The sequence below is a fragment of the Heterodontus francisci genome, chromosome 20 (genome assembly GCF_036365525.1).
Source record: "Heterodontus francisci isolate sHetFra1 chromosome 20, sHetFra1.hap1, whole genome shotgun sequence".
In the NCBI taxonomy this organism is placed as follows: Eukaryota; Metazoa; Chordata; class Chondrichthyes; order Heterodontiformes; family Heterodontidae; genus Heterodontus; species Heterodontus francisci.
Window position 1 is genome coordinate 79,299,203 of NC_090390.1, and position 16,362 is coordinate 79,315,564.

The window sequence follows — 16,362 nt, forward strand, 5'->3', positions numbered from 1 at the left end:
CAAGTTGTGGCCTAACCAATGATTTATATAGTTCTAGCATAACCTCCTTGCTCTTATATTCTATGCCTCAGCTGATAAAGGAAAGGATTCCATATGCCATCTTAACCACTTTATAGATCAGTCCTGCTACCATTCAGGGATCTGTGCACATTCACTCCAAAATCCCTCAATCCTCTACATTGCTCAGTATCCTCCCATTTATTACGTATTCCTTTACCTTGTTTGACCTCCCCAAATGCATGATCTCACATTTCTTTGGGTTAAATTCCACTGGCCACATTTCTGCCCACCTGACCAGTCCATTGCTATCTTCCAGCAGTCTACAGTTTCCTTCCTCACTATCAATCACACGGCCAGTTTCTGTGTCGTCTACAAACTTCTTGATGATTTCCCCCTACATTTACATCCAAATCGTTAATATATACCACAAAGAGCAGGAGACCTAGTAATGGGCCCTGTGGAATCCCACTGGAAACAGCCTTCCAGTCGCAAAAACACCCATCAACAATTACCCTTTATTTCCTGTCACTGAGCCAATTTTGTATCCAGCTTGCTACATTCCCCTGGATCCCATGGGCTTTTATTTTTTTTAACCAGTCTGCCATGTGGAACCTTGTCAAAAGCCTCGCTAAAATCCATGTAGACTACATCAACTGCACTACCCTCATCTATCTTCCTTGTTACTTCAAAAATTTCAATCAAGTTAGACACGACATTCCCTTGACAAATCCATGCTGACTATCCTTGATTAATCTGTGCTTTTCGAAGTGACAGTTTACCCTATCTCTCAGAATTGATTCCAATAATTTGCCCACTACCGAGGTTAGTCTAACTGGCCTGTAGTTATTTGGTCTATCCCTCACTCCCTTTTTGAACAAAGCTACAATGTTAGCAGACCTCCAATCCTCTGGCACCATACCTGTACCCAGTGAGGACTGGAAAATGATGGTCAGACCTTCTGCTATTTCCTCCCAGGTTTCTTTGAACAGACTGGGATACATTTATCCACTTTCAAGAATGATAATCCCCTTAATATTTTCTCTCTCCCTATGTTTGTCACATCCAATACTTCACACTCCTCCTCCTTAACTACAATATCTGCATCGTCCCCCTCCTTTGTGAAGGCAGACACAAAGTATTCATTAAGAACCATACCCACATCTTCTGCCTCCACACATCTTTTGTTATTCTCAAGATGACTGGGGGCCATCCTGGTTAATGGTCCTGGGATGAGGCAAAAAACCCCAACTGCATCAGTTGTGAATTCCGTAAACTGTCCCATCTGATCTCAACATCCATACTCAATCCTGACGGTCACTCGTTTTAGAAAACTGGCTGTTTTATAAAAACAGAACCCTTAAATATAATCAATCCAACAATCTTTCTTGTAAAGAAATTAATAAAAAATTCTAAAATGTGACAGTCGATTAAAAAATTCAGGAAACATTGGCACTCCAAGTATAAGTACACGTTCAAATCACAAATATATTCACTCACAGGCTGAGGCCAATCACAGCTATTTCACACTGGTGAAGGTACATTTCTACATTGACTTGCGCTGGAAATTTACAAGAATCCAGCAATCTACAAACTTTCCTTACCATTAGCAATTAAATCCCAATTGATCCAACTGTGCCTGTTTATGGCATTAGACCATGTCACATAGTATAACTCCTTGTTATAAAACAGCATACCATCCAACTTAAGTCTCATACCTCAAGGTTTGTTGGGTTGACTCAATGCTAAGCGTTTTATTTTATGGATTTCATAATTTTTAAGCTGCAGCCAAAATTCCTACTGAGCTACATCTGATCAAGTATGTAGTGCAGCTTTGGAATGACAAGCAGATGTAAAATTGCACTGATTGTTCAAAAGAAAGAATAAAAGAACAAGAACAGCTGGCCCTATTGAGAGCACACACATTTCCTGAAGCATACATTACCATCCAACTGCAGACAAGAGAGGGCAATAACTTCCAACTGCATATTTAGATTGTCCCCAATGGTGGTATTAAATGTCATTTCCGATTAAAAGGTTTACAGGTTGGCCTGACCAATATCTCACCCTTAACTAATACACCAAAAACAAACTAACTGGTCATTCATCTCATTGCTGTTTGTGGGATTGACTCTTCACAAAAAATGGCTGCCACACATTCTCTCTTAGGGCGAACAAAAATGCAATGAAGAGCTATATAAAATACAATTCTTCCGTTCCCTTTTGTATTGCAAATTTGAAAAACTCAAAACACGTAACCGCCCACCACCCCCTCCCCATACGCTAAGAGCATTCAGTTTTCATCAAAAAAAAAGACCATGCTCTATTGGCTTGTTCAAATTGCTCAAAGCAGCAATAAACTATTCAGACCAAGCCACTGCCATCCTGACCTGGAACAATATCACTGTTCCTTCATTGTCACTGGGTCAAAGTCCTGGAACTATCTCTCTAACAACACTGTAGGTGTACTTACACTACAAGGACTGCAGCAGTTCAAGGCGGCGGGTGGCTCACCACCACCTCTCAAGGGCAATTAGGGATGGGCAACAAATGCTGGTCTTGTCAGTGATGCTCACATCCCTTGAACGAATAAAAACAAACACCAGGAACTTCCCACAATAGATTCCTGGGCTCATGCTGAGATAGCGGATCTAAGCTTATAGCGCTGGTACAAAGCTTTATTGACTAGGCCAAAGTCAGAGTTCGCCAATTCACTCTGGGTTAGGAATCAGAGTGGGATGGGGAAGCACGCAATGTTATCAGAAGTATAATTTCAATGCTACATGACTGGAGCTCGTCCAAAACGCTGCTGCCCATATTCTAACCTGTACCATTTCCCGTTCACCCCTTTGCTTGCTGATCTTCACTGGCTCTTGGTTAAGGAATGCCTCGATTTTAAAATTCTCATCCTTATTTTCAAACCTCCCCATGCCTCGCCCCTCCTTATCTCTATAATCTCCTCCAGCCCAGAACCCTCCAAGATATCAGTTCTCATCTAATTCAAGGCTTTTAAGCATCCCAGATTTTAACTGGTGGCTGTAACTTCAGTTGCCAAGGTCCAAAGCTCGGAAATTCCCTCCCGAAACCACTCTACCTCTCTTTCCACCTTTAAGACACGCTTTAAAACCTACCTTTTTGACCACACTTTAGGTCACCTGTCCTAATACCTCCTTTCGTGGCTCGGTGTCAAATTTTACTTTATTACGCACCTGTGAAGTACCTTGGGACCTTTTATTATGTTAAAGCCACATTATAATGACAAGTTATTGTTGTATATAGATTGCAGTGAAGGGTTAAGCCCTCTGCACAGCAATGCTTTGGGTAAAAATCCATGGAATTTAAAGGGTGCTTTCCACAAAGTGATATAAAAGGCCAAATGACAGTTTCTAACTTTTTGTGAAGGAGGATCATAGTCTAACAGATCAGCAATATCAGACTTTTTAAACGTACAAAATTTAGTGCTTATGTGAAGAATCCATTTTCAATACTGCACCCATCCATTCCTAATGAACTTATTCTATGAACTGATAAATTTTAAAAATTTATTGCAAAAATATTACATTTTTTGAAGCTGTGAATTTCAACGTTTACCAAACTCAGTTTGACCAAAGGTTTTTTCATTGGAGAGGACTGCCTGACTGAAACTATTAAATCGTTCAGTATAGTTTTTAAGTCATTTTCAGGGATTTTAAATCAGGTTACTCACAGGTGGAGAACTGAGACACCCTTATTTAAAATACTTATTTTTCCTGCTGAATCCATTTTCAGATGTATTAGCAAAACTGCAACAGGCTCCTCTCAAATACATCAACGAACATTGAGGGCAAAGAAGCAATAATTATGTTCTATTATGCTGCCTGATTGTACTGGTCCATGGAAAATTTTATGCTTGCGATTATCCAAATTAATTTCAGCAGAAAATTGAAGCCTAATCTAACTAGCATAATTTAAAGTGAATTTTGGGCACAAGTTCTCGATTGCTCCCAAAGCAGAAACTCTACCCCGTAGTGCACGATTCTCAGTACGTAATCAGAGCAAAGTAAAATGTTTCTTAAAATAAGTGCAGCCTGATGCACAATTACAGAATCTGTTTGGAAAAAAGATTCCAGGATTTAAAAAAAAAAATACAAACCAGTTGCTTATTCAGGACCCAATGGAACAAAATCAAAACGCAAGGGTTTTTTTGAGCATCACATGCCCCTGAGCAAAAGCTTTGATCTACTTTAGGAAACCAAAACAGGTACAAATTATTACATATCTATAATGTTACACACCATGCTGCACGTACACTCACTGCCTGCCATCTTATGGATTTCTAGAAACACTGCACTGACAGGCTGTTGAAGATTATCCACAGAATTAGACAGTGCATAGGAGGCCATTCACCCACCATGCCTGTGCCAGCTCCAATTAATCCCACTCCGCTGCACTCTCCCAATATCCTTGCAAATTTTCCTCTTCAAGTATTTATCCAGTTCTCTTTTTCAAGTTATTATTGAACAGCTTCTATTAAAACCCTTCAATTTTCAACATATATTAAATCGCCCCTTCACCTTTCTGCTCAAAAGAACAACAATCCCAGTTTCACATGTTTTGCTATATAGTTGAAGTCCTTCATCTCTGGTACCATTCTAGAAAATCTCCTATTGTTACACGGACACCCGTCACTAGGAAGAGAAGCGAGATTTTAAAAAAGCCAAAGGAACTTTTCTGACGAACAGAATTTCACTGCATCCAGTCCCTCAAGGAGTCCTTGGGCCTCCCCAGCCTTGGCCTTGCCACCCTTTGGGTGCTGGCAAAGGCTGCAGGAGCTCTTCTCAATGGCAACTTCATGCCGAGGACAGTTCCTTTGGGTCCCCGGTGACCTGAGGCTCCCAAACAGACTTCCTGTCCATCAGCAAGCCCTGAAGTCACTCCTGTTTCGGGCAGCAGGCTGTCCTGGATTATTTACATGAGGCTTGGAAATTAAAATGGTCCAAGCCTCACACAGATCCCTGCCCCAGTGCAAGATGGATTCCCTCCTGCCCTGAATCTGCCCCCAGTTAATATTGAGGCCTATGTTTCTGCTGTAGAATTCTGCTGCATGTATACATGACACTAATAGCTTGAATTATGAAATAATGAACTGATTTGAAGTAATCATAACCCATTACAATTTTCTTTTTAAAGGGCCAGTGATACTTTGTTCAAGTCATTATAAAAGCATTCCTAAATACCTGAATGTTCAAATGCCTACCAACTCAGACATTTCTTCCCCATCATCCCTCTCCTGACAGGAGCTCAAGTGTCAGTTTCTAAACAAGTCACAGGACCTGAAGTGAAGGACAGATAGCAACATTGCATTTCTATGGCATTATTTCTTCAAGCTTTTTTTTTTATTCGTTTGCGGTATGTGAGCATCGCCGAGAAGCCCAGCATTTATTTCCCATTGAGCAGCCTTCTTGAACTGCTGCAGTCCTTGTGGTGTAGGTACACCCAAAGTGCCGTTAGGGAGGTTATGCCGTCTAGAGGTTTGTTTAGAAACTGACACTTGAGCTCCTGTCAGGAGAGGGATGATGGGGAAGAAATGTCTGAGTTGGTAGGCATTTGAACATTCAGGTATTTAGGAATGCTTTTATAATGACTATGATTTTTCTTAAAGAGATAGAGTGTGCAAAGGAAGAAAGGGAGAGAAGGAAAGTAGTCATAATAAAGGCAATGACGACCTCCAACAAGAGAGAATCTAACATTCTTGAGATCTGTGTGCTTGACAGTCACTAATATCCGGGAACAAGCTGCTGTTTGCAGATCAACCACAGCACTACTTTGCATAATTGTGTGTAGCACAGAAACCAGTACACTCAGAATCTCTGTTTCACCATACTACAGAACAAAGCCATTTGATGATTTAAACCAATCTTCACCGTTACTCTCAGTACAGTTCCCTGGAGCATTTCATGTGACCGACACAAAAAAAACTGGTCCAAATCACAAGACGTGCAGTAAGAACTAACTCCCATAAAAGCAGCTCAGTACGTTTAAGAAAGTGAGTGCGAAGCCTATGAACCCAAGCAGTTATCGAAAGCAGGCCCAAATTTGCAATAATTCCATACACCCACAGCTTAAATTACAAGCGTGTGTCCTGCTACATTTGGTGTAGCTTTTTGTTTTCACATGTAGTAAGCTATTATTCTGGATTGTTCTAGAGCTGTCAACTCATTTGGAGCTGTGTCAGCTTTTATTAGTTTTCGGTGTCAGAATGATTGCATTTATATTTAGACCCAATTTATTCTTTATCTATGCAAGGACAGAAGAATGGATTTGTAGACTTGGGATTATACAGGATATTAGGAGATATTATTGCTACTTTGTCACTTTTCTTCCTTCAGTTAAGTGCTCGGCTCCTTAACGTTCTAAAAGTTAGAAGGAAACTATTACTTACTGTATAGTCCAAAATTCTTCGAAAAGGACTGTGCACAGAAGAGCTCGAAATTCTGGCTCACAAAGTAACGAACGGCCCAGGCATCTTTATCCAAGTCTCCGGATGCAAAGCCCTGATAGGCAGCATCAAAGAAAGGGAAAAGGGACCTTCTCTGCAAATGGACAGAAGGTACAGGCGTAAGGATACAATACAGAAACAAAGTGAAAAAATGCAAGCGATTACTTCTGGCTCACGGTTAAAGTTCACTCCTCCAGACTTCCCAGCACTTTCAACAAGTTCACCTATGCATTTAGTTTTTACTTCATTCCTACACAGTTTTGAAGGGACAACAATTGCAAATCGAGTCTGCAATGGACAACTCACTCAGAAATGTTGGTTAGATGATGCCAGCACTGTGCACTGGTGGTAGTCAAAGCACACATCAGACCACCAGTTCACAAGAGTTTAGTACAGATGGTGCCGGGAGAGGTTATCCAACATGTACAGCTGTTACTCAGGGATGTTATCAATTTTTTTGCCAAGCAGAGGTTTGAATTTGGAACAGCTCTGGTGTATTATGCCATTATTTTGAATCTGATACTGGAAGAACAGGATGTTCAACAATACCTGCTGTATGAACAACCTACACATGCTGCTCCCTACAAGGTTTCCAGCACAAACAAAATGAAACCAGAAACTGGAATCTGCGGAGTTTAGACAACAAACTGTCAGCACCCCTCTGAACTTAACCACAATTTCAGGAATTAGCGCAAGCACAGATTAATACAGGAATCCTGAAGTTGCGGTCTGTCATTTAATGTTCCATCACAAGCTGAGTATGGATTCCCCACCATTCCACCCACCCACCCTGCACTCCCCCCACACCCACAACTCCCAACTCCCAAGCCAGCAGTCAGCGAAATCAATTGATCTGGCTAGAGCTTCCCCATTTCCGCTCTCATATTGTTGTTAGAAATGCAGTAAAAAGGTAAGCCTTGTTCAAAGTGGTGTAACTGGGTTTTAAAATAATGATCGGTGTAATAACTATTGCCGAACAACTAATATGGCCCTCAAAAAAGAATTTTATATTTTGGGTTTGCATTATTCTTAATTACTAGATTTAAAAAATATTTTAAATAATTTTTTTTTTTAAAGTTTGTTCATGATATTTCAGCTTGTACCTTATCCCCATGTATATGTTCCAATCTTTATTTTGTTCCGATCAAAATTTTTACAAAGTGATTTGTTTATTAATGCTTTTCATTGCTGGTTGGCTGTCTGTGAGAATTCTTCAATTTAATAGGCTGCTTCGACAGCTTGACCGCCACAGTTTGACACTGGGAATCCCCATTAAACTACGCCACATTCAATTACACGCCAAGAGAGTTAAACCTCTCGTCTCAGAAATTGATAGATCTCTGTGCAGCTTTCAAGGTCAGCAGCAAGTACCCTGGATTCACCACTGACTGCAAAATCTGGGCCAATATTTAGAAAGATTCAGACTAACATTTTTTCTTATTCATTCAAGGGATGTGGGCGTTGCTGGCCAGGCCAGCATTTATTGCCCATCCCTAATTGCCCTTGAGAAGGTGGTGGTGAGTTGCCTTCTTGAACTGCTGCAGTCCATGTGGGATAGGTACACCCACAGTGCTGTTAGGAAGGGAGCTCCAGGATTGTGACCCAGCGACAGTGAAGGAACGGCAATACAGTTCCAAGTCAGGATGGTGTGTGACTTGGAGGGAACTTGCAGGTGGTGGTGTTCCCATGCATTTAGTGGTAGAGGTCGCGGGTTTGGAAGGTGCTGTTTGAGGAGCCTTGGTGCATTGCTGCAGTGCATCTTGTAGATGGTACACACTGCTGCCACTGTGCATCAGTGGTGGAGAGAGTGAACGTTTGTAGATTGGGTGCCAATCAAGCGGGCTGCTTTGTCCTGGATGGTGTTGAGCTTCTTGAGTGCTGTTGGAGCTGCACCCATCCAGGCAAGTGGAGAGTATTCCATCACACTCCTTACTTGTGCCTTGTAGATGGTGGACAGGCTTTGGGGCGTCAGGTGGTGAGTCACTCGCCGTAGGATTCCTAGCCTCTGACCTGCTCTTGTAGCCACGGTATTTATATGGCTACTCCAGTTCAGTTTCTGGTCAATGGTAGCCCATAGGATGTTGATAGTGGGGGATTCAGCAATGGTAATGCCATTGAATGTCATGGGGAGATGGTTAGATTCTCTCTTGTTGGAGATGGTCATTGCCTGGCACTTGTGTTGCACGAATGTTACTTGCCACTTATCAGCCCAAGCCTGGATATTGTCCAGGTCTTGCTGCATTTCTGCATGGACTGCTTCAGTATTTGAGGAGTCACGAATGGTGAACATTGTGCAATCATCAGTGACCATCCCCACTTCTGACCTTATGATTGAAGGAAGGTCATTTATGAATCAGCTGAAGATGGTTGGGCCTCGGACATTACCCTGAGGAACTCCTGCAGTGATGTCCTGGAGCTCAGATGATTGACCTCCAACAACCACAACCAGCTTCCTTTGCACTAGGTATGACTCGAGCCAGTGGAGGGATTTCCCCGATTCCCACTGACTCCAGTTTTGCCAGCGCTCCTTGATGCCATATCCAGTCAAATGCTGCCTTGATGTCAAGGGCAGTCACTCTCACCTCACCTCTCGAGTTCAGCTCTTTTGTCAAAGTTCGAACCAAGGTTGTAATGACGTCAGGAGCTGAGCACCCTGGCGGAACCCAAACTGAGCGTCACTAAGCAGGTTATTACTAAGCAAGTGCCACTTAATGGCACTGTTGATGATACCTTCTATCACTTTACTGATGATTGAGAGTAGGCTGATGAGGCAGTAATTGGCCGGGTTGGACTTGTCCTGCCTTTTGTGTACAGGACATACCTGAGCAATTTTCCACATTGCAGGGTTGATGCCAGTGTTGTAGCTGTACTAGAAAGCTTGGCAAGGCGCGTTGCAAGTTCTGGAGCACAGGTCTTCAGTACTATTGCTGGAATATTGTCAGGGCCCATAGCCTTTGCAGTATCCAGTGCCTTGTCATTTCTTGATATCACGCGGAGTGAACCGAAATGGATCATCAACTCGGCACTTCTGGCTGAAGACTGTTGCAAATGCCTCAGCCTTATCTTTCGCACTGGTGTGCTGGGCTCCCCCATCATTGAGGATGGGGATATTTGTGGAGCCACCTCCTCCAGTTCATTGTTTAATTGTCCACCACCATTCACGGCTGGATGTGGCAGGACTGCAGAGCTTAAATCTGATCCGTTGCTTACGGGATCGCTTAGCTCTGTCTATCGCATGCTGCTTCGGCAGTTTGGCACGCAGATAGTCCTGTGTTGTAGCTTCACCAGGCTGACACCTCATTTTGAGGCATGCCTGGTGCTGCTCCTGGCATGCCCTCCTACACTCTTCATTGAACGAGGGTTGGTCTCCTAGCTTGATGGTAATGGTGGTGTGGGGGATATGCCGGGCCATGAGGTTACAGATTGTGGCCGAGTACAATTCTGCTGCTGCTGATGGCCCACAGCGCCTCAAGAACAAAAGAAGAACAGTCCAGCACAGGAACAGGCCATTCGGCCCTCCAAGCCTGCGCCGATCTTGATGCCTGCCTAAACTAACACCTTCTGCACTTCCGGGGCCCATATCCCTCTATTCCCTTCCTATTCATATATTTGTCAAGATGCCTCTTAAACGTCGCTATCGTATCTGCTTCCACCACCTCCCCTGGCAGCAAGTTCCAGGCACTCACCACCCTCTGTGTAAAAAACTTGCCTCGCACATCCTCTCTAAACTTTGCCCCTCGCACCTTAAACTTATGTCCCCTAGTAACTGACTCTTCCACCCTGGGAAAAAGCTTCTGACTATCCACTCTGTCCATGCCACTCATAACTTTGTAAACCTCTATCATGTCGCCCCTCCACCTCCGTCGTTCCAGTGAAAACAATCTGAGTTTTTCCAACCTCTCCTCATAGCTAATGCCCTCCAGACCAGGCAACATCCTGGTAAGCCTCCTCTGTACCCTCTCCAAAGCCTCCACGTCCGTCTGGTAGTGTGGAGACCAGAATTGCACGCAACATTCTAAGTGTGGCCTAACTAAGGTTCTGTACAGCTGCAACATGACTTGCCAATTTTTATACTCTATGCCCCGACCGATTAAGGCAAGCATGCCGTATGCCTTCTTGACTACCTTATCCACCTGCATTGCCACTTTCAGTGAGCTGTGGACCTGTACGCCCAGATCTCTCTGCCGGTCAATACTCCTAAGGGTTCTGCCATTTACTGTATACCTCCCACCTGCATTAGACCTTCCAAAATGCATTACCTCACATTTGTCCGGATTAAACTCCATCTGCCATTTCTCCGCCCAAGTCTCCAACCGATCTATATCCTGCTGTATCCTCTGACAATCCTCATCACTATCCACAAATCCACCAACCATTGTGTCGTCCGCAAACTTACTAATCAGACCAGCTACATTTTCCTCCAAATCATTTATATATACTACAAACAGCAAAGGTCCCAGCACTGATCCCTGCAGAACACCACTAGTCACATCCCTCCATTCAGAAAAACACCCATCCACTGTTACCCTCTGTCTTCTGTGACTGAGCCAGTTCTGTATCCATCTTGCCAGCTCACCTCTGATCCCGTGTGACTTCACCTTTTGCACCAGTCTGCCATGCGGGACCTTGTCAAAGGCTTTACTGAAGTCCATATAGACAACATCCACTGCCCTTCCCTCATCAATCATCTTCGGCACTTCCTCAAAAAACTCAATCAAATTAGTAAGACACGACCTCCCCTTCACAAAACCATGCTGTCTCTCGTTAATGTTTGTTTGTTTCCAAATGGGAGTAAATCCTGTCCCGAAGAATCCTCTCTAATAGTTTCCCTACCACTGACGTAAGGCTCACCGGCCTATAATTTCCTGGATTATCCTTGATACCCTTCTTAAACAAAGGAATAACAATGGCTATTCTCCAGTCCTCTGGGACCTCACCTGTAGCCAATGAGGATGCAAAGATTTCTGTCAAGGCCCCAGCAATTTCTTCCCTTGCCTCCCTCAGTATTCAGGGGTAGATCCCATCAGGCCCTGGGGACTTATCTACGTTAATGCTTTGCAAGACACCCAACACCTCCTCCTTTTTGATAATGAGATGACTGAGAGTATCTGCACTCCCTTCCCTAGGCTCATCATCCACCAAGTCTTTCTCCTCGGTGGATACTGATGCAAAGTACTCATTTAACACCTCACCCATTTCCTCTGGCTCCACGCATAGATTCCCATCTCTGTCCTTGAGTGGGCCAATCCTTTCCCTGGTTACCCTCTTGCTCTTTATATATGTATAAAAAGCCTTGGGATTTTCCTTAATCCTGTTTGCCAATGACTTTTCATGACCCCTTTTAGCCCTCCTAACTCCTTGCTTAAGTTCCTTCCTACTGTCTTTATACTCCTCAAGTGCTTCATCTGTTCCTACCCTTCCAGCCCTTACAAATGCTTCCTTTTTCTTTTTGACTAGGCTCACAATATCCCGCGTTATCCAAGCGCCTCATGGATGTCCAGTTTTGCACTGCTAGATTTGTTCGAAATCTATCCCATTTAGCACGGTGGTAGTGCCACACAACACGATGGAGGATATCCTCAATGTGAAGGCGGGACTTCGTCTCCACAACGACTGTGCGGTGGTCACTCCTACCAATACTGTCATGGATAGATGCATCTGCGGCCAGCAGATTGGCGAGGACGAGGTCAAGTATGTTTTTCCCTCTTGTTGGTTCCCTCACCACCTGCCACATACCCAGTCTAGCAGCTATGTCCTTTAGGACTCGGCCAGCTCGGTCAGTAGTGGTGCTACCGAGCCGCTCTTGGTGATGGACATTGAAGTCCCCCACCCAGAGTACATTCTCTGCCCTTGCCACCCTCAGTGCTTCCTCTAAGTGCTGTTCAACATGGAGGAGTACTGACTCATCAGCTGAGGGAGGGCGGTAGGTGGTAATCATCAGGAGGTTTCCTTGTCCATGTTTGATCTGATGCCATGAGACTTCATGGGGTCCAGAGTCGATGTTGAGGACTCCCAAGGCAACTCCCTCCCTACTGTAGACTACTGTGCCGCCACCTCTGGTGGGTCTGTCCTGCCGGTGGGACAGGACATACCCGGAGATGGTGATGGCAGTGTCTGGGACATTGTCTGTGAATATGAGTATGTCAGGCTGTCGCTGGACTAGTCTGTGGGACAGCTCTCCCAACTTTGGCACAAGCCCCCAGATGTTAGTAAGGAGGACTTTGCAGGGTCGACAGGGCTGGGTTTGCCGTTGTAATTTCTGGTGCCTAGGTCGACGTCAGGCGGTCCGTCCGGTTTCATTCTTTTTTATTGACTTTGTAGCGGTTAGATACAACTGAGTGGCTTGCTAGGCCATTTCAGAGGGCATGCAAGAGTCAACCACATTGCTGTGGGTCTGGAGTCACATGCAGGCCAGACCAGGTAAGGACAGCAGATTTCCTTCCTTAAAGGACATTAGTGAACCAGATGGGCTATTACAACAATTGACAATGGTTTCATGGCCATCATTAGACTAGCTTTTTAATTCCAGACTTATTAATTGAATTCAAATTCCACCTTCTGCTGTGGTGGGATTTGAACCCATGTCCTCAGAGCAATACCCTGGGTCTCTGGGTTACTAGTCCAGTGACAATACCACTAAGCCACCACCTCCTAAGTCTGCCAAGTCCAATTTAGTTCAGCATCAGCAATCCTTCAATGCTAACTAGGTTTTACATCTCCATGTCTGTCACTTTAAGGTCAGCTTCTTGGCATTTGAAAATCACCCAATGATCTCCAGACTCCAGCTGATCTAGAAGCAGTGTCTCAATGTGAAAAAAAAGATAAAACTACCTGCCTATCTTGCAAGGGACATCATTCTTCAAACTACACACATTCTCCACGCAATCTAACAGTCTAACCTGCCTTCAATAGCTGTTGGGAAACCATATACTGACCACTCAAGTATAGTTAAGTGATATCACATGAGGTCTCCTATTACTGTTTCATATTAAGCCCTAGGACCTCTACCATTGTACCATTTACCCATTTTAAAGTAAGCACAAAATTAGCAATTTAACATTGGCCCAGATTTTGCCGTTCAACTTGTGTACAGTTGCCCAGACACTTTTCACAGGCTTGTAAGCAAAGATTTCTAGTTTGAGCGTCTGATCCAGTGCAGTGCCCTCTACAGTGATCTGTGCTGTCAGTGAGCAAGCCAAGCAGCAGGGAGGCTCTTCAACTGATCAGATTGAGGAATCTTCATTGAGACAGGAAAGCAAGAAATATAAACTACATTTAAATCATTTACGAGAAATGAATTAAAAATGGAGACATAATCATAGTACTAAGGGAGAGGCAACAGAAAAATGAAAAAACTATTTATTTTTAAAAATCTGACAATTTTCTTCTGTGGGAGTGAGACTCCACACATGTAAGGTGATTTTTTTCAAGACCGGAGAGGTAGTTCAGCAATAATTACTACTTATTAAGCCATTCAAAAACTCAAGTTATTCCTGATTGCATAAACCAAAGGCCGGCTACCTGACCCGAACCAGACGGGACCCAATGTGTCGGGTACACTCTGTCACAACCTCAGGTAAGTGGCTCCAATGTTAATGTACTTTTTGGACTTGAAAGGTGGTTTTGTTAGTTATTTTAAGCTTGTGCAGATAAGCAACAAAGTGAAAAACAGAAGGTAGGTTAACTGATGGTCGGGTCGGGTCAGGTTGGGCGTGGGAAAAAAAAAATGGAAGGACTCGGGCAGGGTCGTATGTAGTTTTGTCGGGTTTCATTAGCAGACCTGAGCCGGCCTTTAGCACAAACCTTAACTGTTTCATCTGGCCTTAGTGCGCTTATAGTGGGTAACAATTTAAGTCTGTGCCATTACAGTGTCCTCTGTGCTGTTTCCATCAGCAAAGGCTGCAATAGCACAGCCTGTGGAGAAGTGTATACCAACAGCAACTTCCGGAGTTCTGTTATTAAATGCCTTTGTGTGGACACAAGAAGCACCCATCATTTTTACCCTGGAATATCGAAAACTGCTGACAGCCTCACTGTGTTCCCTACAGCAAAATCCAGGCCATTAATCTCTGCAAAAAATATATATCCTGCAGACATGTGGGTAATGCAGGACTGAAATCAGGAAGGCACCCTACAAAGTAATAATCCTTCAACTTCACTTCTCATCCACCATACACTGCAGAAGCATACCAAAGTGGTACAGATTTAGGAAGGGGCAACGACACTAGTCGTTAAGACTGCTCTGCCAAAAGCATCGGCATGCTGCAGTTAGATTTAGCCAGTAAAGTTCTTCAAGTTCAGCGTTTCCTACATTATAACAGTGACTACATTTCAAATGTACTTCATTGACTGTAATGTGCTTTGGGACATCCTGAGGTTCTATATAAATAGAAGTCCCTTTCTTTCACTCATGTACAAGGCTTGCTCGATACAACAGTGGATGATCACTAAAACATGAAGCAGGCAAGGAGTGCGTGGTAGGGTACCAACGGATTGGAAAACCGCTAATGTGACACCTACTCAAGAGAGGAGGGAGACATGATGTAGGAAACTATAGACCAGTTAGCTTAACATCTGTCATTGGGAAAATGCTCGAGTCCATTATTAAGAAATAGCAGGACATTTAGAAAAACATAATGCCATCAAACAGAGTCAACATGGTTTTATGAAAGGGAAATCATGTTTGACAAATTTGTTAGAGTTCTTTGAGGATATAACAAGCCGAGTGGATAAAGGGGAACCGGTAGATGTAGCGTATTTGGATTTTCAGAAGGCATTCGATAAAGTGCCACATAAAAAGTTATTGCACAAAATAAAGAGCTCAGGGTATTGGGGGTAATGTGTTGGCATAGATTGAGGATTGGCTAACACACAGAAGGCAAAAAGTTGGGGATAATGGGTCTTTTTCAGGTTGGAAAGCTGTAACTGGTGGGGTGCCGTAAGGATCGGTCCTAGGGCCTCAACTGTTTACATATTAATGACTTGGAGGAAGGGACAGAGTGTAATGTATCCAAATTTTCTGATGATACAAAAATAGATGGGAAGGCATGTTGCGAAGAGGACACAAAGAATCTGCAAAGGGATATAGATAGGTTAAGTGAGTGGGCAAAAACTTGGCAGATGGAGTTCAATGTGGGAAAGTGTGAGGTCATTCACTTTGGTAGAAAGAATAAAAAGGCAGATTATTTAGATGGAGAAAGACTACAAAATACTGCAATACAGATGGATCTGGGTGTTCTTGTACATGAAACACAAAAAGTTAGCATGCAGGTGCAGCAAGTAATTAAGGTGAAGGGTAGGACCAACAAATCCAGGGAACCCTGGATGTCAAGGGATATAGAGGATTGGATCAGTAAAAAAAAAAAAGAGGCTTACGGCAGATTCAGAGGGCTGAAAACAGTGGAGGCACTAGAAGAGTATAGAAAGTGTAGGGGGTACTCAAAAAAGTAATTAGGAGAGCGAAGAGGGGACATGAAAAAACACTTTAGAACAAGATAACAGAAAATCCTCAGGTGTTTTAGAAGTATATTAAGGGAAAGAGGATAACCAGGGAAAGAGTAGGGCCCATTAGGGACCAAAGTGACAATGTGTGTGTGGAGCCGGAGGACATAGGTGAGGTTTTAAATGATTACTTTTCATCTGTGTTCATTATGGAGAAAGACGATGTAGGTGTAGAGGGGGATTGAGATATACTTGAACATATTAACTTGAACTAGCCCCCAGTCTGTTTGGCATCTTCTTCTCCATGCTCCGGACCTTTGCCTTCCCTGCAGATACAGAAGGCGTCAACTTGCACACTAGGTCAGATGGAAAGCTCTACAATCTATCAAGGCTGAAAGCGAAGACAACAAACACATCACATCCTGATCAGAGAACTCCGCTGTGCT

The 16,362-nt window shown here is 43.5% G+C and overlaps 1 protein-coding gene across 2 annotated transcripts in view; it reads right to left on the reverse strand.

Moving 5' to 3' along the window:
* Positions 1–16,362, reverse strand: part of got1 (glutamic-oxaloacetic transaminase 1, soluble) — a 94,651-nt gene that overhangs the window by 39,619 nt on the left and 38,670 nt on the right. For both annotated transcript variants that reach the window (XM_068053089.1, XM_068053088.1), the window contains exon 6: positions 6,419–6,569. In XM_068053089.1, coding sequence (XP_067909190.1) covers positions 6,419–6,569 — 151 coding nt within the window. The remainder of the gene's footprint in view (positions 1–6,418; positions 6,570–16,362) is intronic.